General features: G+C 45.7%; 2 protein-coding genes across 7 annotated transcripts in view; one reads left to right on the forward strand and one right to left on the reverse strand.

Annotated features, from left to right (window-relative positions):
* The window catches only part of PIR (pirin), an 88741-nt gene extending 80161 nt beyond the window's left edge, over positions 1-8580 (reverse strand). The window contains exons 1-3 of one of the 3 annotated variants that reach the window (XM_027054670.2): positions 8442-8580; positions 7016-7144; positions 556-648 (exon numbers count right to left, since the gene is read on the reverse strand). In XM_027054670.2, coding sequence (XP_026910471.1) covers positions 556-648; positions 7016-7111 — 189 coding nt within the window. In that variant the 5' untranslated portion in view covers positions 7112-7144; positions 8442-8580. Of the gene's footprint in view, positions 1-555; positions 649-7015; positions 7145-7451; positions 8315-8441 lie in introns of those variants that run through there. The other 2 variants (XM_053202105.1, XM_015071429.3) reach the window with 2 other exon arrangements.
* Positions 8581-11922: 3342 nt separating this feature from the next.
* Positions 11923-23990, forward strand: part of BMX (BMX non-receptor tyrosine kinase) — a 52462-nt gene continuing 40394 nt past the window's right edge. For 2 of the 4 annotated variants that reach the window (XM_053202101.1, XM_027054542.2), the window contains exons 1-4: positions 11924-12081; positions 17970-18116; positions 18956-19060; positions 21203-21284. In XM_053202101.1, the coding sequence (XP_053058076.1) occupies positions 12079-12081; positions 17970-18116; positions 18956-19060; positions 21203-21284 (337 nt within the window). In that variant the 5' untranslated portion in view covers positions 11924-12078. Of the gene's footprint in view, positions 12082-16168; positions 16989-17969; positions 18117-18955; positions 19061-21202; positions 21285-23990 lie in introns of those variants that run through there. The other 2 variants (XM_053202102.1, XM_053202103.1) reach the window with 2 other exon arrangements.

Consider the following 23990-nt stretch of genomic DNA (forward strand, 5'->3'; position numbering starts at 1 on the left):
AATCTTAGAGTTAAATTTTTAAATGTACAGGTATGACCTTAAAATTCTAATTTTTAGGCTATGTTGTATTTCAGCCCCTTGATTCTAGAATTCCTTAGAACTGAATTGAAATACTAATAGTGTTCTTAGATTGTCTTTGGAGTTTTAAATATTACATGAGATTAAACATTTCTGAATTTTCTTGAAGAAAAACAAGTTTTCTACATAAAATTATTTAAATCACACCTTAAATTGTTTCTTCTCTCACAAATTATTTTAATTACATAAATATTTGAAGAAGGCAATCCTTGTTCTTTATTAACTGCACAAATAAAAATGTCTCCAGTGGCACAAATTCAAAGAACATTAAAAACAGCAAATATTTAAATCTGAATATACTTCATGTAAAGTATACGGCTTCGCAGAGTAGCCAGTCCATAGCTAAGACCTTCAGAATGAATTTAACTATTATTCATTGTTTCTAACTCTGAATTTTCTATTAGGAGTGATCGCTCAATTTAATTACGGAAGCAAATTTAAAAATACACACTTTTGTAGTCAAATTATTTTACTTACTGTCTCAAAACCTCGATGCGGGTGATCAGGAAATCCACCTGGTCTACCTCCTTTAAATTCGTCAAACAGTAAAAATGGGTCCAGATTTTTCAACTGAAATAAAAATTAAATCCAACAGATTAGACATGCCTTTTAAACCACACTACTGGGGGCTATCTTCATGGACAGATCTAGCAAAACTCACTGAAAACAACGTAGCTGATGAGAATCTTGAAATGAAAATCACTTTCAGGAAAGAATGCCTTATACACGTCCACATGCACACGCATGCACGCACACACACATGGACTGTAAGTACGTTAAAGAGCCTAGTTTATAAAAGGTACAAAGAGGAGATAAACATTTCATGATCATCGAAGATCTAAACGGTCAAGCACAAACAAGATACAGTCTGTATCCTAAGCAGATTCAAAAATCCGTGATAGCATACATGCTCTGGAGGAAGGCAATTTAACACATACGAGGGAAGGGGAAGGATCAGGGAAGGTACTTTCAGGGAGGTGGCACCTGAGGTAGGTCCTGAAGTACATGTAGGAGTTAATGAAGTAGAAGGGGGGAGAAGGAAGAACATTCCAAGTAAAAGAGCAGAGAACACTGCTAAGCTATAGTAATTATAATAATCTATCTGTAGCTTCTTTTGGGTTTTCTTTGCAGACATTCAGATTGCCAGTGTATTTACCAATAAGCTTTTGCCCGGCAGTTCACAAATTTTTTGGTTGCATTCGATTAAAGCTGTGGCAGGCTGCAGTTTTTGTGGGGTCTGCTAGGCTTGGCTGGTCTCTCTATGTGGCTTATTTTCCATCCCAAGCTGAAACAGTGGCCACCATCTAGGACATGCTGTTCTCATCACCAAGGGCAGGAGCAAATGGGAGCCAAGTCAATAGTGCACAATCACATTAACACGTCCCAGGTCACAGCACATGACATGGCCAAGCCCAAGGCAGGAGGAGGGCACTTAAACCCTGCCTATGGGACTCACGGGGAATGCACCTAAAAGTGGGTTTGGAGTGTGTAATCCCATTATGGGGGGCAGTGAATATTTGGGAGTAGTATTCCAACCAACACCCATCAGCAAATAACTGGGGTCCTTTACCCTTCATTTTCAATCCTTACACTTTCTATTTCTTTTCCCTTTTTGCAAGCTAGCGCATCTACAACAATGCTGAGTAGAAATGCTGGTAAGTAGACGTCCTTGCTTTTCCCTGATTTTACATAGATTGCTTTTTCAAGATTCATCGGCATGCAGGTTGTTTAATACAGGTTTTCTGCAGACTCCCTCCACAAGGTGAAAGAATTCCCCTTCCGTTTCTAGTTTACTAATTTCTTAAACCTACACAGGTGTTGAATTTTATGGAATGCTTTTTCTGCACTGATCGAGATAATTTTTCTCTCCTTTAATGTCTTCATGTTGGTAAATTACATAAACAGATTTTCCAACATTAAACCAAATTTGCTGTGTTCAGACAATCCAAACCTTGTTGTGATATATTATCTTTTTTATACATTGCTATATTTGCATAGTTAATATTTTGCTTATGATTCTTGCAAAAATGTTTATAAATGCCATGCAATTATCCTTTCACTTTGCTGTCCTTGTCTGGCCTTGACTGCAAGGCAACGTAGTTTCCTAAAGCGATGTGAGGTCTCCCTGGAGCTTCATCTGGAGGTGGAGAGTTTGTGTTACTGGAGTTATCTATAGTTTCAATATTGGGTGAAATTTGTCTGTAAGATCATCTGGACCTGTTGTCTTTGAGGTAGACTTTTAAAATAGGCTGGGTGGGCCTTTTAGGGAAATCCTTTATTTAAAAAAAAGGGATGGACAGCTGGCACTGATCCTTTTGCCCTTTCCCCTCGTCCTCCTCTCTGAGCCCAAGGGCAAATGGTTACTATTGCCTCAACAGCTGTCTCGGGCCATAAGGTGATGCACTAAGAGCACTAAAATGATGAACTAATATAGAATGAGCATGGGTCTCTAATAAGTGGGGAGCCTTCAGGCCCACCCTACACTGCCTACTCTTGGGTTTTCAAAAGAGAAACACAAATCCATACGTATGCAAACCATTGGTTTTAGAGGCTGCCTTCTGTTACACAGTTGAACCTAATCCTGATATAAGGGTAGTAATGCCTGTGGCAGCAGCCCAGAACCAGCTGAGACCCCACTTTCCCAACACTCAATGAAATGCCAGCCTATATTAAGGCAATATGGAGACAGCAGAAGGGAGAGGTCCTGTCAAAGATAAACTCCAGTAGCTCAGACTACCTCCCGGGCCTACTCAACCTCTAGACAGGGCTGGGGGGTAACGATGAAAAAGTAGAGGGAAATTGCAAGCATGCAGTTCAAACTGAGATCTAGATTTGGCCTTGAATGGACTTGAGCTACAACTCTATGCTCCCCACCTTCACTCTACACGTAGAGATCCTGATAATGGAGAATGCCATCTACAGAGGCTATACCAATCAGGACCAAGATTAGTCAAGGTTATTTAATGATATTAAGGAACTCTTAGCATTTTTAAGTGTGTAATGGGATTATAGTTTCATTTCTTAAAGCTATTATCTTTTACAGACACCAACTGAAATATTTATTAGTACAATTAAAATGATTCACTTTTAAAATACTTTGAGTGAAGAAATGGTTGAGGGACACAGAGGAAACAAGAATGCCCATGAGTTGATCACTGTGGATGTTGGGTACATGGAGATTCATTATACTATCTTCTTTTCTATTTTAGAAATTCTTCATAATAAAAAAATACGTGTAAGAGTGGTCCAAGGAAAATCGCACTCCACCAAGGAGTGTCTGGTGGAAGGGGGTGTGGAGCATTGAGGCAAGTGCAAATGAGTGACGGGCTTCCCTCCTGTTTCCCAACAGAAACAAGCCACTAATATCATGCTGTGCAATCATTCAAATTCCAGCTTGGCCCACATTTAATCATGATGAAAGGCGTGAGCTGACCCCACTCCTTCTTTACTGTTCATCACCAAAAGGCTCAGTGAGAGCTTTGTAAATTCCTCTGCCTCCACGTTTACCACCATAGGGAACATGTCACTTAGGGCCACTAATACGAAACACTTGTAAATTCTACACTAAAATAGCTTTGTGCTCCAAAGTGTGTGAGATGTTTCTTCAGAGACAAAGTCCGGGTGCAAAAAGTTTGAAAAGTAACTACCTTGAAGCTAGATTGGTGCTTTCCTTCTCTGCTGACTGGAGAATTAGGGGTTGCAGGGTACTGAAAACTATGGTGACAATCTAAATGGCCAGAAGTAGGTCCAGGAGGAAGACAACAGTGGTATGCCATACACTGGAGCAGGTCATAGCTATTTCATTGATGGTCATGAAGAACTGATAACAACGTGGCAAGTGCTTACATTACTGTGTTCAATGAAAAACCAAGGACACAAAATTGTTTATTTTGTATAATCCCCATGATGTAAAATATACAACTATATGGACACAAAAGGAAACACCCTCTGTCTTAATAGTGATTAAACCAGGGTGATGGCATTAGAAGTGATTCCTATCCGCTTACTTTTTTCTTAGGGTAGAGGCATACACAGCAGACCCTCTGAATTAGTAGAATGTGGGTATCTTTAACATTGTTTTGGTGTTTAATTATTTTTGAGAGAGACAGAACACAAATAGGGGAGGAGCAGAGAGAGAGGGAGACACAGAATCTGAAGCAGGCTCCAGGCTCCGAGCTGCCAGCACAGAGCCCGATGCGGGGCTCGAACTCACGAACCGCGAGATCATGACCTAGGCTGAAGTCGGACGCCTAACCGTCTGAGCCATCCAGGTGCCCCAGAATGGGGGCATCTTTAAAGCATAAGTCTTCAGCAAGGGACTCTTAACTGGGTACCATGGATAGAATTCAGGGTGGCTATACACTTGGCTGGGGAAAAAAATTACATCTTTATTTTCACTAACCTCTAACTGAAAATTTCTCCTCTGAATTTTTTGCTAGTAAAATATATATAATAAAATTTACCATCTTAACTCTTTTTAAGTATACGGTTCAGTGTCATTAAGTACATTCACATTGGTAGGCAAGATACACCGGCAGCCATCTCCAGGCTGAAATGCTTTAATCATGAAGACAAAGAATCACAGTAAATGACCAGGACCTGTGACTCCAGAAATCAAAGCTCTTATCATAGCACATGACAGTGGTTGCAGGTGTACTGAACTATTATTGTTCATGTGCCTCACAGCTTTGCAATTAGGGAGTTCTATGAACTGCCACCAGGTCTTATTGATTATTTAATGCAAAATTACTAGATTGCAAATCTGCTTTGTAATATTGTGCTAACCATATTTCAATATGTTTTCCTTTGTAATCCTATGTATTTTGTTTCATGTGTATAAAAAATATTATTCTGAGAAAGAACTTGTAGGTTACACCAGCCCCCCGCCCCAAGGGGTTGACAAGACAAAAAGAAATTAAGAAACGCTCAGCAGATGTGTTCTGACAGATGGGGTAATTAAAGTATTAGCTACCCCCAACACAATGGGTCTCCGAGTTCCATACAATTGTTCTGTCTGTGATGAGGTCTGGTAGAATTGGATACCACACCCATCTGGCATCTCCCCAACACCCACCACACATTCAGCCCTTACAATAATCCTGTTTGCATGTATCCCATTGGAAAACAATGTCTGATGGACCCCAAAACACATTCACAGGTGAAGAGGAAGCTAATGGCAGAAAGAGTATGGGAATATCAGAGCAGAATCTAAGAAGAGGAACCAACCAACCTCATTTTTTAAAAAGAATCCATTTCCCTAATATACTGCTTCCTTTATTCAAAAATATTTGGGGAGGGGGAAGATGTCCAGCATCACTAATCATCAGGGAAATGCAAACCAAAACCACAATAAGATATCACCTCACACCTGTCAGAATGACTATTATCAAAAAGACAAGAAATAACAAGTATGGGGGGGGTGTGGAGAAAAGGGAGCCCTTGTGGACTGTTGGTGGGAATGTAAATTGGTGAAGCCACTATGGAAAACAGTATGGAGGTTCCTCAAAACATTAAAACTGGGAATACCACATGATCCAGTGATCCCACTCCTGGGTGTTCACCCAAAGAAAACGAAAACACTAACGTGAAAAGAGATCTGCACCCCCGTGTTCACTGAAGCATTATTCACAATAGTCAAGACATGGAAACAACCGAAGCGTCCACTGAATGGATAAAGAAAATGTGTGTGTGTGTGTGTGTGTGTGTGTGTAAACACACATACACTATGAAATATTATTCAGCCATGAAAAAGGAGATCTTGTCATGTGCAACAACATGGGTAGATCTTGAGGGCATTATGCTAAGTGAAAGAAGTCAGACAAAGGCAAATACCATATGATCTCACTTATGTGTGAAATCAAACAATAAATACATAAACCGAGCTCACAGACACAGAAAACAGATTAGTGGCTGTTGCCAGAGGTGGGGGTGGGCGAAATAGGTCAAGGTGTTCAAAAAGTAGAAACTTCCAGTAAGAAGATAAGCAAGTCCTGGGGATGTGATGCGCAACATGGTGACTATAATTAGTATTACTGTGTTACATATTGGAAAGTTGCTAACAGAGAAAATCTTAACGGTTCTCATCACAAGAAAAATAAGTTCTGTAACTATGTACGGTGATCGACATTAACTACACTTAGCGTCGTGATCATTTTGCAAGACAAGCAAATACCAGATCATTATGTTGGCCACCTGAAACGAGTACGATGTCGTATGTCAATTATATCTCAATGAAAAACAATCTTTCTGGAACCTGGTATGCTGCGAAGCGCTGTGTTCCTTGGGCTATAACCACCATTTGCTACCTTTCTGTGCCAACAAGATTTTCATTTCCACAAGTCACCATACCCCCGGTAATTTTCAAATAAAACTGCTCTCTCGTGTTGAAAGAGGTCTACCTGACCTAAAATCACCTCATATGAGACAAGCCTCCATGCACCCCCTCCACCAGGAGAGGCCCACAGAGTTGGGTCCCGGTGTTTTTTTCCAAGAACCCAAATCCCTGGCACTGGCTGACTGGCCAACGGTGGACACATGACCCAGGCGAGCCAATCAGATTCTCTCCCCTGGGAATTTGGAAGTGAGCCCTACAGCTACTCCCTGGGGCTGTGAACGTGGGGCTATAAGGTGGGCCCCTTTGGCGGCGTGCACACTGAGGCAGGTAGATCAACCCAGGACAGCACAAGGGAACACAGAGTAGGGGCATGGACGCCTCCGTTGCACCTTCTGCGTAGGACCTCTGTACTCATGTTAGAGGGACCCACTTTGGGGCGGGGCTGGTCCAGGGGGGACCCTAATCGCTAAGTTTAGAGCTGGACGCTCTGGCACCCCCACAAGGCAGGTCACGATTGTCCCGGGCCCTCTCTTCCCAAGTTAGCCCTCACTGTCCCACCAATGCCTTCTGCCAAAAACACAAATAGCCACCCAAGCAGCATACCTCGGGTCTGCCAATGCTTCTTCGGACCCTCGCCCCGACCCCTTCCGACTGCTCCCGGCTGAGCACGGACAGGGTAACCTTCTTGGAGGAGGCCATGTCCAAGTCTAAAAAGAGTGTTCCGACGCTGAGCTGTAGAGGAGAGAGGGCCAGAGGGGGAACAAAATAAAAGACAAATCATAAAGGAGGGCACATCCAAGGACTACGAAATAAACGGTACTAAATTCAGACCTGCCCCAAATATTAACAGCTACAGTATATGGACTGCTTCCTCCGTACAACACCTGGCTTAGGTCATCTAAAATAATGTTGGGGACCATGTATGGTACTAACTAGGTTCCCAGCACCCCACTAATTATTTGCAATCGTTACCTCATGCAATCCTACAGCCATCACTTACCAGGTTTAGCAATAACAGTTCGGCCGGGCACTTACTAACCTCTAATGAGCGCTGTATCCGCTTTATCTCATTGCAATCTCTCAAGTCCCGCCAGGGAGGTGCCACCATGAGGTAGAAAGATTTATGTGGTGACACACGGAACACGAAGGAAATCCGTGAGGTCTGTGACTCTCACCGGAACACGCCAAAGATCTTGGCACTGAAAGGATCTTCGAGGGTCACCAAATTCAAAGACCCATCTTTCCCCGCAGTTCACGGGCAACTTCAGCGGCAAGAAATCTTTGAGCTTTGTCAGGAAGTCTTCAGGAGCACGGGAAACCCCTGGGTGTCCCTGCCAATGCATCCTGTATTTCAGGACCAATCTACACCCCGCCTTTAGTATTCAAAAGCGTTTTCTCTTGGCGGGCCTAAGTTCTGCCGACTGTAGTATCACAGAACCAGTAATGATCAATCCCTTTTTCACTTCAAATGCTTGCAGACAGCAGTGCCACCACATCTCTAAAACTCTTCTTCAAGCGAAACACAATCCACTCCTTCAAAGATCCCAACTCAGACCTAGAGAGTCGCTTTAGCAAGAAGCAGAGACTCCAGAGCCGGAGAGCCTGGGTTTGCATCCGGGCTTCACCCGGTCCCAGCTGTGCGACCTGAGGCCACCTGCTAAGCCTCTGTGTTCCTCAGTTTTTCCATTTGTGAAATAGGGGTAAGAAGCCTGCCAACCTCAACGGGGTGTGGTCGGCGCTCTAAGAATGTTAGCTGCTGTCACTCAGAGCCCTCCACTCGGCCACGCCCCCCCCCCCCCCCCCAGTCACCACGCGTCCTCCCGGGAGCAGGCAATCAGTAAATACTTCCTGGGTGCTGGACAGGGGGGTTCCGAAATGAGCTTAATCCTCAAAGCCGTCCAGAACTGTCATCACACACATACAAGCAAGCAGGAAGGGTCTCGCCCCTACCTATCTGCACTACTTCGAGGTCCTTCCGGACTCCCCGCCCGGAAATCCGAGGCACCCGAACCACGGACGCGGCGCTTACCGGATCGCAGTGCTTTGCCGCCAGGAAAGCCGCCTCCCACCTTCGCCAAACGTCAGGGTCCTACTTAAGCGTCCGCCGGCAGCTCCCGGGAGCCTGGGCCGGGAGTCTACGGCGGGCCGGGGAGGGCGGGGCCCCGCGCGGCGCTCCCGGCACCACCGCCCCCGCGGGCGCGCGGCCCCCACGCGGCGGCAGCTGGAGCCCGGGCGGCGGCGCGGGGCGCGAGGGCGCCTCACCGTGACTCAGCGTTTCGCCGCCCGCGGCCGCAGCGGGGCGGGAGGCGGGAGTCTGCGGGGCTCGGGGGGCGGGGGCGGGCGAGGGTGCGCTCCCGTCTCTCCAGGCCGCCGGGCTCCTCCCGCGCCCCCTTCCGCCCCTCCCCTGCCTGCTCGGCGACCCAGCGACCTCTGCGCCCCTCCCGCCCCGGAGAGGCGCGCCCCCGCGGGCGTCCGGGCGGGAGCTCCTGGCCCGTCAAGGACCCGCCCCCACCTCGTTAGGAGGCCCGTCGTTCACTGGAGTCTCTGGTCGCGCGTCTCTCAGAGCCGGGGCTGCACGTTCCAATCGTGCCTCCGGCACTTGTTAGCTGTGCGACCTGGGGCAGCTGGCTCAGCCTCTCTGTGCCTCCAGCTCCTCCACTGCAAAACGGGGGTGGGGATAATGGAACCAGCCTGGTAATGAGAATTAAGCGAACTTGGTGTGTCCTAAGCACGACACAATTGTTTGTTGCATAAATATGTCGCCTGCTGTTTGGCCCTTAGAATGGGGGGGGGGGGTTGGGGGGAGCGGTGGAGGTGAGGGCAGGAATGGAGGCGCCGACACTTTTGCCTGAAGAAGAGACAGGCTCGCGCCGGGCGACAGGGCGACAGTTGGGTAAGAGCGCGCTTGTCGTGGGCGTGCTTGTGGACAGGCATTGGAGAGTTTTCCCAGGGCAGTGCATAGTCGCAGCGCCGGTGAGCGCGTCCAGCTCCCTGCTGGGGTTGTTAACCAGGAGGACGGGCGCGGCCGCCAGCTTCTGTCCTCCAAACGCCAGAAGAGCTTGTTGTGTGGTTTAGAGAAAGGAAAGAAAGTGGCACTTCCAAAGCGGGGACCAGAAAACTTTGTAAAGGGCCGGATGGTAAATGTTTTCAACTCTGCAGGCCACATATGTTCTCTGTGGAGACCGTTCCAAGGTTGGCCTCTGTAGCAACAAACCAGCCATAGACAACATGGAAGTAAACGGGTGCGGCTGTTTCAATAAAACTTCAGTTATGGCTCCTGTTGGGGAGGGAGGATTTCCTCTGCCCTTCAAGGTCCTTGTAGCTGGACTGAGAATCAAGTCGACGGGAGACAGATTAACAGGAGAAAATCGAATTTAATTCTGTGAGTACGGGGAATTCACAGAGCTGTGAAATTCCAAAGACAGTGACGCAACATGAGGCTATCTGGCATCCTGAGCTCAGGACAGGGATGGGGGTGTGGGGACACAAAGGGAAGAAGACCATTGGCAGAAGGTGAGAGGAGATGTTTGGAAAACAAAGGTTGCCGTGCTATGCACATCAGTCTCTAGGTAAAGAGGAATCTCTGTTAATCACGTCCACCCTCCACCCCCCACTCGCCCATCTCCTCTCATCAGGACCGAGGTTATCCGTTCCACCACCGAGGCCGAGATTTAATAGGCAAGCATCTCTAGGAGAGGGGATACATTTAATCTTCCATCCCAGTAGGTGTAAACCATTCACATCGGATCCCAACCTCCATGTAGATCATTTTAGCACCAGAGGAGTAAATGCAGGAGGTGGTGGGGCGATACCCCCACTGAAGAGATTCCAGGGCAAAAGCGCAGGCTGTAGAGAGACACTACTGGAGCCCTTGGAGGCTTACTCTTTAGCAAAGAGAGACAGACATTAAAGGTAATAAATAAATCGTGCAGCAGGTGTCAAATGCTGTGGGAAGAGACGAAGCGGAGCAGAGAGAGGGAGATCCTCAGCGCTGGGTGGAGTGAGATTGTAGTACTAAACAAGGTGGTCCACGTAGGGCTCGTTAGGAAGATGCCACTTGAAGCAGAGCCCCGAGATGAGCACATGAACCAGGCAGATGTCTGTGGCAGTTTGCCAAGCAGAGGAAACCACCGAATGCTGAAATTTGGAATCAGAAGCAGGTAGATGGTGTTTAAAGCCATGGCACAAATGAATTTTTTAAAGTGGGGGGAAAGAACAATAGAGGTCAGCCAGAAGCCAGAAGAAGCTCGCTCGTGCCTTAGAGAACGTTCCCGAGGGTGTCACTGGGTACGGGTGCCAGCGCAGAGGATAATTTGAACAGATTAAATCATGTAATCGCAACAGCAGGTTGCCACAACAAGTTGGAATTAAACTAAAGACGTGCCAAATACAAAGCCAAAGAAAGGTTCGGGAGACGTGGCAGAGGAAGCGAATGAATAGAAGAAGTCAATAAATCTACGACATTTGACTCAGAGGAAACCACTCCCCACGACTGCCCCGGAGAGTTTCAAGGCCCAAGAAGGGATGGGGATCCTAAGAGATTGTGCCCAGGTGTTTCCAGTACTGGACTTAAACCTTCTCACTTGGGGGTTCTGCCTCCGCTAGACATAAGGCCCCTGAAGCTGTGGGCTGCCTCTGTTCTGTTTACTCCTGTCTCTGCTTGGCCCACGGCAGGTTCTCACGAAGACCCGACTGGATGATGAGTGAACAGCAGTGATGCGAATCCCGCGTCCACCCAAAGGAATACTCTTTGCAAGTCAGCAGCTTCACTCTTGTCTGCCACCCCAAGATTTCATCACACCGTGGAGGTTTCCAAATAAGTCTGAGTAGCCAAGCATGTATAAGTTAATACAGTTGTCAACGCAATGCCAAAAGGCTGGCTGTGGTTTTCGGCCGTTGATAGTAGAGCCTAAAAGAACTCATTAGATGTATTTCACGTTACCGGTCAGCGTGCACCAGAGAAAAGGGTGGAATGAGGAAAGCCGAAAGCGGTGATGTTGTCAGAATGATGTCCAGCGACAATCACGCTTTTTCATTGCAATCTTGGTGCATTGGCCAAACTGATCTCTTTTCTGCTTCTGGATTTCTTAATACTTTAAGGTGGGGAAATGTGCCCCTTTTGGGTCATATTAACTGTCTTTATCTGTCGCGTATTCTCCAGCCTCCCCTCGCCCAGGGTCCACTTGGAGTGTTCATTGCTTTCTCTCTGTGCACTTTGGCGTTACCTCACGGTTTCCTGATTCTTGAGAGAAGTCAGCGTCAGAAGCGGGGTTTTGCCGAGATATTTTCTTGTCCTTTCCAGCACAGAACTCTATAAACAAAGGCAGGGTTATCACATGTACCCGGCAGCTGCCTGGGAAAAGCGGGAGCTGTAGTTATCAAAATTGGAACCTTTATGAAAAATGCTTTTGTCTCCGTTTTTGTTGCGTTCAATCAGATCAACAAGTGTTGGCTAAGTGCTGAGCGTGGTTTCCTGTGGGATTGTGCAAGGCCCTTGCAGGACAATAAACGTTTTGGGGGCACTGAGTAATGTAGCCATTTCTGACCCAGCAGCCGGGAAAATGTGAGACAATTTGCTGCCGCTGGAAGGAGGGCAGCGGGGCCCGTGTTCCTGCAAGAGCAGACCAACCTCACCGCGGCGGACCCCGGCGGCGGACCCAGCCAAAATGGTGCGTTTCGTGCAGGTGCCTACACGATGTCATATCCTACAGGCAAATAGGCTCAGGACGATGAATGTGAAATTGCCGGGGCTCCTCCAGGGACTTTGGATGAGACCGTGCAATTTGGAGGCCTGCTGTGGATTTGCTGTAAATTCCCCCCGCGTTCAGAATCTCGTTTGGGGAAGCCGTCGGGTTGTGTGTATTTCACCGTCAGCTCCAGCTAGCTCTGTGGCTTTCTCCGTAGAGTTCTGTACGCATTGCCCTTCCGTGCCTTTGCATATCGGCTTCCTAACTGCTTCCGAAGAGACAGAGCAATGTTAGTCATACCTTCTTTCACTTATCTGTGTTTTTTGATGTTATTTTACCTACAAATATTTGCTTGCAGGTTCCCGAAGTCTTCCAAAATCTGGGGCTTGGGGGTGTCTTAGATGGAGATGGAAGGATGGGGGAGGTGAACCTTTCAGTTGCACCACAGCCATACAATTTTGCAAGTTCTTGTGGACCATGAGAATTTCACTGGATTTAAAGAGTAGCGCAACTGTAACGTGGTCTAGCTCAGTGCTTTCCGAACTCTCACGAGCACAGGCTGACGCTGATACTGCCGGCCCATGGACCACGCTTGGAATAACATCCACGTATTGGTTTGTGAGAAACCCAGTGGCACAAATACACAGTCAGGAAGGGGCTGGTTCAACCTGATTCTAAGGTGACCAGTCCCAGGGCCAAAAGCCTGTAACAGACTTGGGTCTGTTACAGGTGCTTGCTGACCAGAGAATCCCTGAGGTATATTCCTGCCTCTCACGATCCCCTATTCCCAGGATCTGGTGAAGGGAGATGAGAACTGAAATTTTATCACTGAGGGTCATTTCACTGTCGTCAGTGTCTAACCTTTCCTGTGGTCTTTTTTTTTTTAATTTTACATATGGAGTGATGAGGGGAAGGGGTACGGAGTTTAGGAATATCTACTAGCCTGCTAGGCATCATACCGCCATTTTCTCTTGATCCTCATAAACCTTTGACGTGGTTATTGTTTTAGTCCCTTTACAGATGGGGAAGCTGGGGTTTAGCAGGGTTAAGTAACAGGCCAGGTTGCACAGAGACAGAGACAGAGCAGGGATTTGAACCTGCCAGCGTGGTGCTTTTGCCCACACCAACCTGTATCACCTAAGCAGTGTTATGGGCTACTAATTCAGCATAAAGTATTAGGACAAGGATTTATCACTTTTTGCTTTTTTCCTAACCACCCCATAGGGTAACTGAATTAGGACATACCCCATAGGACGGGAGGCGGGGGGGGGGGGGGGGGGGGGGGGAGTCTGGCCTATTCTACAGGGTAAACAAATGCAAATTTTTAAGCTGCTTTAAACAGTGCCTGGCGTAGGGCACACCCTCCTTAAATGTGAGCTAGGATTCGATCGCTCATATCCTTCAAGGTCTGGTTCTAATGCCTCCCTTCCATAATGTCTTTCTTGATTATCTTAAGAAATGACTTTCCTTCCTCAGGCCTTTCAGGGCAAAGAGATCCTGGACTCTGCTCTAGCACTTGAGTCATTTCTTTCCACCTTTCTGTTTTTCTTTTTTTTAACATTTATTTATTTCTGAGAGAGAGAGCGCGCCAGCAGGAGAGGGGCAGAGAGAGGGGCTGTGCTGACAGCAGAGAGCCTGATGCGGGGCTCGAACTCAAGAAACGTGAGATCCTGACCCGAGCTGAAGTCAGACACTCAACCGACTGAGCCACCCAGGCGCCCCTCTACCCTTTGCTTTCTTAACCATGATTCAGTGCCCCTAATGCGCCCAGAACTTTCCCGTAGCTTTCTCATTCAAGCCACAGAAAACGACAGAGGCGTGACCCATCTCATCTTACAGGTCAGAAAGCTGAAGCTTAGGACAGGCCAGGGCCTTGGTCAGGGTGACACAGCACACAAATGACAGCCCTATAGGCTCCTCCGTGCCTTCTCAGTCCACCACCCTCCGGCTGCCCGGAACGCTAATCAGTTATGAAACCTATCCCTCAAGTCTGCTCCTGATCTCTCGGGCAGTGGAGGGCTGGTCCTCATTTGGGGAACCACTCGCTTGATGTCCGGCCTGCTGCAGGCTCGAAATCGAAATCGAGTGTGCTGGAGAGACCTGCAGAGTGACCTCCTTACTCTCCTGCTAATGGTTCCTCACAAATGTTAAATAAGCATGGTGCTTCCAAGTCATGGTCACTCAGTAGGCACCTTCAGTGTGAAAGTGACATAATGGTTGCTGGCTTCCTAAGAGAAAATACTATGTCGATTTCTGCCAGTGTTTTGGGTGCTGGTTCTTGTTTTTGCGTCCCCTGCACTTTAATCTTTCTAGTTTCACGCGCTTATGGAAATAGGCAGCCTGGGCTATTTGGTAGGCAAATTGATGTGTCTATACCATGTAGGTGGTAATATGAGACACCCGCCGCATTCCACCGGCTCCCCTATGGAAATCGATTTCTGGCTAATACAAACTAGCTTTAGGATCTTGTTTCATTTTGAAAGTCTTCTGAGCCTTCCCAATTGAATTTCCCTTAAATATGGGTACACAGAGCCAGATTTGCCAGTTGTCGGACAGGCATTTGAGTCAACAGTGGTACCTGAGCCTGGTGACTTATTGTCCTAACACAGGGAGGAAACATTGCATTGCTAAAAATTAGTCATCACCACTGGTTATCTCTTCCTATACCAAGGGAGACCATAAAAATGCCTTCCATTTGGAATCTAGGCTAATCTAGGAGAAGAGAGAAGTACAAGGAAGAGATAGAAGCAAATAGAAGTAGAAAGGCAGGTCCAAACCTGAGCAAGAGCCAGATGTGGTCTTAGAAGAAACTGATCTGGATGAGACAAAAAGCATGAGTAATCAAAATGGGGCTCTTCAAGGGTGTTAGGAAGCTCCGGGGCCTGCTGACAGAGTTGAACTCTGAAGGTCTCCAAAGACATGTGGCTCCAGACGTGTGTTACACGAGAACGACAGATTGCAGACCTATCTGCACAGAGTGCGAACTCATTTTTGTGAAAATAAACATGTGCACGTATGTATTCAAAAGAATCTAGACGTGTGTTCACCAAGATGTTAACAGGTTTTTTTCCGTTGCTTATTTGTAGTTCTTCACTTTGTAGAATAAACATACATCACATCTGATTTTAGAAATGAAGGCCAAAAAATTCACAAAAGGCAGGACTTTGGAATGAACAAATTTGTTGCAATTTGACAAATTATGTGGCATCAGGTGCAACAACATGCATAAAGCCTTGGAGATATATCAGAAAGTGTGTCCAAGGACTTGGAACGGTCCTTTTGAGCCCATTTTCTTCTTCCCCTCAAGATACAAAAGCAACTTTGTGAATTTCATTTCTCGGTGATTTCTGCAATTCACCATACTGATTTTTTAGATAAAATTTCCCTCCCCCAAATTTTAATGTAATGAATGTAAAAGTTCTATAAACAGAAAAGCATGTGTACTAGGAAAGGCTGCTTATACATTGACATTGCAGTTTGCATTTTTAAAACAGTGCTCTTAGTGTGACAAGTCCATTCAGTATCTGAAAAAGTTTTGAAAAGTAAACTTTCTCTCTTATTTTGAAAAGTAAACTTTCTATTCAACTAATCAGATCTATTTAATTTGCATTCTGCTTTGAGGAGTCATGTTCTAGCTGTGGAGACAAAAGACATTTGACAAAAGTTTTCACAGTTTTTTTTTTTATGCTTTCTTAGTAAAACTTTTAATTGCAGGAATATAAAAGGCAAAAGTGCCCTAAAACTATACCCAGTGTGTGGTATGGCTTCCCAAGAGGGGAATTAACTCAAAAACACTAGACCCTGCACAGTTTCAGTAACCCTTCAAGCAAATCTCTTCCGGCCATTGACTCTGGGTATAGGAAATAATCTTATCTGGGAACGCCTGGGTGGCTCAGTCAGTTGAGCATCCAACTCTTGATTTTGGCTCATATCATGATCTCAGGGTCATGGGTTTGAGCCCTGTGTCGGGCTCCACACTGGGTGTGGAACCTGGTTGGGATTCTGTCTCTCCTCTCTCTGCCTCTGCACTGCTTGTGCCTCTAAGAAATGAAAAGAAAAGAAAAGGAAAGGAAAGGAAAGGAAAGGAAAGGAAAGGAAAGGAAAGGAAAGGAAAGGAAAGGAAAGAATCTTATCTGACCAGGCATATGTGTAGAGTTTCTAAGGAAGGCAAAGGTGAAAAGTAGGTGTACCTGTCTTCCCAGGTCCTGCTGGGTTTACTACCCCCGACCTCTGCCCCATCTTTGAGTCCAGGGGCCAAGAAACCAGTGACCATGACAAATAGCACCCACTGTGGTCAAAAGAAACCCATTCTACTTTCCCAAAGGAATTATGCTTTTCTTTCCAGATAAAACGATATTCAAAACAAAAAGTGACCGATGGATAAGATTTATAATGGATAAGATTTCCATTACTTCTGCCTCTAAAGCAATCGATGCCCTTGGAGAACATTTGAGGGATTAATAGTCACTTCATCTGTATAAATAATGAACATACGCTGACTTTTTGATTCCCGTTTCTACAGTGGTGTGGTCTATGTCAGGAGGGAAGCTGGCTGGACCTGATGGTGGTTTATTCAATGTGTCTCCCTTCCTTCCCGCTTCCCTGCCATAGTGGGCCCATCACGCTCTGGGCCAGTGAGAAGTGGCCTTTAACGATTGGACAGATTCACTTGGCATCCTCTCCCATCCACACAGAGCAGTGCCTCTGTGGGTGCTTCCTGATAGAGAGTGATAAATAGGATGCAAATATGTTCTTTGTAATCCATGATCTTGGCATAGCCAGAGGGAATATGAGCACCTGTGCCTCAGGACAGTAACTTTTTGCTTAGACCTCGAGAGTTGACTCGACGTTAAGGACCCACAAGCACACCCGAGCTGATCAAATGTAAGGTGAGTAAAGTTAACGATACGCAGATTATCAGTAGACAAAGAACGATAGAAATTATTGAACCTCTGACTGCTAATAATCCTGAGATTTCACAAAACAAAGAACTTAAGAAGTTTACCTTTTGCGGCCCACTACTTAACATCACTTTAAAACAAAACAAAACAAAACAAAACAAAACATTACTTTTCGTTACCAGATCTGATATCAGACTTGAGGGTGAAGCAACAGTCTTAGTAGCACCAGAAAGTTAATGTATTTATTTTTTAGAAATACTTTAAACTTTCACGGCAACATGGTTCGGGAAGGAAAATCAAGACTGTTTTCAGTTTGTAAGGTACCAATTTTTTTTCAGTTTCTTAAAAATTGATTTGGGTAGCATTTTTTAAATGTTTTGTTCTCAGAAATCCTGAAAATCATATCCGTGCCCTTTATGTTAAAGCTCTGATTATGATCAGGAACTGTGGGTAGCACTTACAATGCTATCAGAGTCTCACAGTGGTTTGGATGATTTGGTCAAAGAGGAGTCACATTGACAGAGAGAAATTTGTTGGCCAATCACTTCAGACATGGTGAGCTGTCTGGAGTCCAAATATTTCAAAGTTTGAGCAAATCCAATTCGATTCAACAAATGCCCGTAGAATGCTTAAGGAATAAGGAGACCTTCGATAAGGTGGTCTGGGGGCAGGTGCAACGATGGTGGGTTTATGAGCCAGAATGGGACGAGTACGATACATAAAATATCGTAAACAAATCAACATATTTATACCAGTCAGAGCCAAAGCAGTAGGAATGAAGGGCAGGTGCATGTGTATTTAAGAGACTGCTTAGTTAAATTTTTTTCTCTAGTCCTAAATATAAGTTTTAGAAATTATATTATTTATATTATCCCTGACTGACAAAGAGTTGGCTAAAAATTCTGAAGGCTAAAAGAGAACGTCGCTGGGTGCTACACACACTCATTTTCATTATTTTATTTTATTTAGGACGACGATATGGACACAAAATCCATTCTAGAAGAACTGCTTCTCAAAAGGTCACAGCAAAAAAAGAAAATGTCGCCAAGTAATTACAAAGAGAGGCTTTTTGTTTTAACCAAAACAAATCTCTCCTACTATGAATATGACAAAATGGTGAGACCCTACTTATTCCATTGTTTTTGTACTGTTTATTTTTCTTGAGTCTCCACAAAGTGCTTAATTATAATGGAACAATGTCATGCTTCTTAGCTTACATAGTAAAGATCAACTTGCCCTCACTTATCACATGGTCTTTTCTTAACCAAGGTATGAGTAATTCAAGATAAAGGGCTTTAAAATACTGGCTAACTTTACTAAGGCAAATTGTACCCTTTAGAACAGTGGTCCTCAACTGAGGGGGATTTGGCCCCCCCAGGGGACATTTTTGGTTATCATGATGGGGGGGGGTGTGCTACTGGCATCTAGTGGGTACAGGCCAGAGTTACTGCCAAACATCCTATAACGTGCCGAACAGCCCCCACAACAGAGAACGATCTGGCCCCAAAGAGTGCTGAAGATAAGAAACACTGCCTTAACACTCTGCTGGAAATAAGACTATTTCTATAAAGCTGAGAATTCTATCAGAGCAGAAATACTGAAAGACTGTCTTAAAACTGGAACAAAATTAAGATGCTTCCTGGAGTTAAATTTTGATTTTCCCAAGTGGAAAGCAAGCACGTGACAGGTGATTGGAAATGTGTTTCAAGATTATCAAACAAAAATTAAGTACTGCTTGAAGACTTGCTTTTGGAGGCCTATATATGAGCTTGTGTCCACACTCGAAAACATATTCTGTTGCCATTGGATTTTGACCACGATGGAATAATTGGAAGAATTCTCACATAGCCATCCCACCTCTCAATCTCCCTCCTAGGATAACCTTCACTTTATGCTTTTCCTTGTGTGCCATTGTGCATTGCATGAGGCATCTAATATTTTGGTTTTTAATTCAGAAAAGAGGCAGCAGAAAAGGATCAATTGAGATTAAGAAAATCAGATGCGTGGAGAAAGTAAACCTTGAGGAGCAGACCCCTGTGGAAAGACAGTATCCGTTTCAGGTAAGGGGCGGGGCAGGGACAACGTTCTATTGGGCGGATGGCTTTTGTTTTAATATTTTCGATTGTGAACTCAGTTTATGGTCGATAACCAAAGGTGTTGCCAAACGATGAAGACAGTGACAAGGCTTGACACGTCCCCAGATGGGAGCTGGGCATTTTGCTGAAATTCTACCTACCTATCTGCTTCGCTTGGAGGGAGAAAAGAAAGGATGAGCAAGTAGCCACAGTGGCCTGACTTGTCCTGGGGCCTCACAATCTTTCATCAAACACTGCTAAGCACTTCCAAGGGGCTACAAGGTACTAGACACACTATAAGGAGTCAAATGCCATCCTTGTCCCCAAGGCATTTCCAGATAATTATAAGGCAGTGAGGGTGAGTGTTAAGATGAAGGTCTGCAGAGGAGCCATGGTGACCCAGGAAGCGGAAGCTCAGTCCTCACTCCCAAAGGTCAGGGAGATGATCTATCTATTGGAAGTGACCCTCAGGTTAAGAAAGACCAGAGGTTAGCCCAGCAAAAACAGGAAGGGCAGTGAAACAAAAGAAACAGCAGATGTCAAGGCCCTGTAGGTGAAGCAGGAATAACACCAGCCTTGTGAGCAAGTTAAGGACATGAGCCTGGAAAGGTGGGCACGGCCATATCATGAAAGGCTTCGCACAGCATACTAAGGAGTTTGCATTTTACCCTGAAGTATTTTATGCAATGGTATGGTGCAGAAAGTGTGCCTACGGTACCCTTTGGAAGCGGCTTGATCTGCATCGTGCCCTAGTTTTATTACATCATTAATCCTTATCTTTCCGATCTAAAGGCAGACAGACCGACTGTCCTTCCGAAGGTCAGACTACCCAGGGGTAGTGACTCGAGGGAACTGTGGCCAAAAATGAAATAAAATCATCTGGTTGGTGAACAGGCCATACTTCCTATTTAAAAAAATTTTTTTAATGTTTTATTTATTTTTGACAGAGAGAGATAGAGCATGAGCGGGGGAGGGGCAGAGAGAGAGGGAGACACAGAATCCGAAGCAGGCTCCAGGCTCCGAGCTGTCAGCACAGAGCCCGATGTGGGGTTCGAACTCACAGACCGTGAGATCATGACCTGAGCTGAAGTCGGATGCTCAACCGACTGAGCCACCCAGGCGCCCCCATACTTCCTATTTTAAAAGTAAACATTGCCCAGTTGGAAGAAACCAGGGGAATGTGTGCTCACAGAAGATGCTTCATATTCTTATCACAGAAGCATGGAACACTCAAAAGAACACAGGCTTTGGAGGCGCACAGAGCTCCTAACTCCACGGCTTATATTTGTCTATTACCATAGACAACACATTCAACCCTCTATCTGAGTTGGTTTCTTCATTTACAAAGTGGGCATAATCGTATATATTTCATAGAGTTGAAATAGGATTAAAATCTTAAAGTATCTAGGAAAGATTCCAGACAGTAGTAGATATTTAATAAATGGCCTGTAACATTTACCCACGAAAATGCAATAAACTAGAGAACGATCTGGGGAAGACATTATAATGTTCCAACATTTAAACAAGCATCTTAAAGAAGAGAAAATGATTTATGCTGGGGATTCCCAGGGTGGGACATGACCCAAGGAAACAAAGTAACAGGGAGACAGATTTTTACTCAATATAAGCAGGAACTATATAATGATCAGATTATATGGAAATTGCCAAGGGTGGTATAGCAAAGGTAAAGGACATTTCATCCCTGAAGATATTTTTAAGGATAGAACAGGTAAACATTTTCAAATGGGGTATAAAGAGAGTCATGCACTGGGTTGATGAATGGACCAGAACATTCCTAAGACACCTGTCATAGCTAACATTTTGTACTTTCATAATTCTCCATGGTCCAGGGCATGTATGCTGGGACCTCTGGGACCTCAGTGTTCACGAATGTCGGATGCCTCATTGCCATGATTTTCCCAAATGTAGAAGTGTCTGGGAGAAAACAAACTGGGGGGGGGGGGGTGGAGGATAAAAAGAACTAGATTTTTTTATCTAATTCCAAAGGTATTGCATATTTCATAAGCAAACTCAACTTTTCTTTTGGATCCCAGAAAATGTGCAGTTGCCCCGGAATGAACCATGGATGCAATTATATCTCAATGAACCCAATCTCTTCCTTTCCAGATTGTCTATAAAGACGGGCTTCTCTATGTCTACGCATCAAATGAAGAGAGCCGAAGTCAGTGGTTGAAAGCATTACAAAAAGGTAATTTGGAAAAGTCATAAAAGATAGCCACCAATTGAGTTCTGTTGAGGCTCCGTGGAGGAAAGATATGGCAGTAAAAGGACCCTCTGCCAAGGGAGAATCCACTGCTTTTCCTAGGAACCTCAGAAAATGGGTCATGCTCATTCTCATTTTGCATTCTCATTGTTACACGGGGCGAGCCTGTGGATCCGATTCCCTTCCTCCCCGCTCCCCACCCACACAGAGCGGCTATTGTGTCCTCCCAGCAGCACGGGGGAAGCCAGACCACCTGCTCTCCACCCGCTGTGCCTTTACCAGGGCAAAGTCTAGGTTCTCATGGGGCCTGTGGCTACTGGACTTTGGATGTTTACAGAAAGTTCTATCTAATACTTACCAAGTACTCAATATCTGCCAACTACTGTGGCAAGTACGCTGTAAAATATTTTCTTAAGTAATCCTCTCGACAGCTCTATGGAAGGGGGTAATATTATTCTCCTTTTCTCAGATGAGTGGAATTAAAGAGACGTGGCCGGTGTCGCGTACCTAATAATGGAGAGCTCGTAACTTGGTGGCCCAAACCCAGCTTTTGAACCAGGGCAGTAGAAATGCTAGGCAAAACTGGGGATTTAATGAAGCTTCTACTCAGGGATTCTTAGGCTGCTCTGGTGACCACCTTTGGCAGAAGAGACAAAATGGTTAGTAATTTCGTGCTATGATATTTTTCCCTGGGATGTTTTTATTTTAAAGGTAGGTCAGAGTGTGAGGACAGTATATGACTCAAATGAATGACTCTATTGGTGTGATTTCAGGTACTAAGCCCCCAGGCAGGGTACGGTTTTGTTTTAATTCATTTAAGTTTTAGATGCGGGTTCTTTTTCCGTATACTTCAAATTATACCACTGTAGACGACGACTGACTTTGGTGCAAATACATCCTTTTTTTCTTGTTCCACACGCAGGACTTCATCTTCCCTTTGCACGAAAGAGTTTGGCCCCCTATTCTGTAGGTTGAGTGGTCTGGTGAGGGGAGTAGCCTCCCTCTACCCGCTACCAGCGGGGTGAAATGAGAAGGGCATCCCTCTTAGAGACAGACAAATCCGCGTCCAAGTCCTGCTTTGCTGTGTCACCTAATAAAACCATCTCATGTCTCTGGATCTCAGTTTCCCAACCTGTGAAATGGGAGATCACATTTCTTTTTTCCTCGAGTGATCATGAGCCACACACAAATGACGCACATATACACTAAAGTATCCTCCACACCCACGTGAGCCCCTGTGGTTATAGTGGGGCCTCCAGGAGGGGTTTGAGATGCTCCCCACTCAGTCTCCTTTGGCGGGGGGGCTTCGTAGGAGTAGCTGCTATGTAGACACCTCCTGTGTGCAGCTATCAGTCATGCCCTAGAGTCCTTTGTGGGTCCTTCTGGAACTATATATGGCAGGCAGCTTTGGGTTTGGCCCTGGGAAGCTCGGGTAAAGGCAGATGGAAAACAAAGCAAGGCAGGGACAGAGAAGCAAAGGTGAATCTCCTAGCCCCTCATAAAACTTCAGAGAGGCCCTATCACCAGGGCCACCACATGCACAGTAAGCCATCTGTATCAGTTAGTAATGCTTGCGGGTGCAGGTAAAAAGACACTAAACAGAGGCACCTGGGTGGCTCAGCCGGTCAAGCCTCCAACTCTTGACTTTGGCTCAGGTGGTGATCTCACGGTTCGTGGGTTCGAGCCCCGCATCTGGCTCTGTACAGCATGGAGCCTTTGAGATTTTCTGTGTGTGTGTGTGTGTGTGTGTGTGTGTGTGTCTCCCCCTCCCTCCCTCCTTCCCTCTGTCTTTCTCTCAAAATAAACAAACTTAAAAAAAAAAAAAACGACACCGGACGCTGGCTGAAACAAATGCACATTTGTTCCCCTCACACGGTTAGCAAGTCCAGAGGGAGATGGCCCAGGGCCAATGCAGCAGCCCAGTGAAGTCGGGTAAAGACCCAGGCTCCTCCTAACCTTCTGCTCTGCCATCTGGGAAAGGCTCTGGGAGGCCCTGGGAAAGGCTCTGAGCTTCTCCACAAGCGTAACCTGCAAACTTGTGCACGTGTCATACTGGCCAGAACTGTATCCCACGGCCATTTCTACGTGCAGGGGAGGCCGGAAGACAGTATCTGGGGTTTCCAGCCTTCATGCTGGAAAACAGGAAGAGAGAAGGTGGGTGAGATCGGCTGTCAGGTTGAAGGAAACAAAAGAGGAGCATGGTATCAGCTGTCAGGCTGGCCAACCTGCCACAGGAAAACAAAGAAGTTTCCTCACTTAAATCCTCTCCCCTATGAAGACTTTTTGTCCATTGTTTAGCTCAGGTATTATAAACCGAGCTGGCGCTGGAGACATAGAACTTTCCAGATAGTAACCTATAGTCGGGAGGTTTGGGCTGACTGAGTGGGGACTCAGGGAGCATCAGCCACCGTGGTTCTGAATTCAGCTGACCAGATGTGGATAAAGCGTGTCCTTTCCAAAAATGAAAACGGAAGGGGGGTTGACAGGGAAGCTGGCGTCTGTGCATTGGACTTGAGTAGAAACAACTTGGGGCTGAGTCTCAGAAGTGCTACTTGCTAGGTCTATGACCTTGAGCAAGCTACAGCACCTCCCTGCCCCTCGGCTGACCTAGCTCTGTAAGTGCCATGACAAGAACAGATGCCTACAAGGCTGTTGAGTAGATTCAACGAGATGATACACGTGAGGGGAAAT

This window comes from Acinonyx jubatus, chromosome X, assembly GCF_027475565.1.
Source record: "Acinonyx jubatus isolate Ajub_Pintada_27869175 chromosome X, VMU_Ajub_asm_v1.0, whole genome shotgun sequence".
Lineage (NCBI taxonomy): Eukaryota > Metazoa > Chordata > Mammalia > Carnivora > Felidae > Acinonyx > Acinonyx jubatus.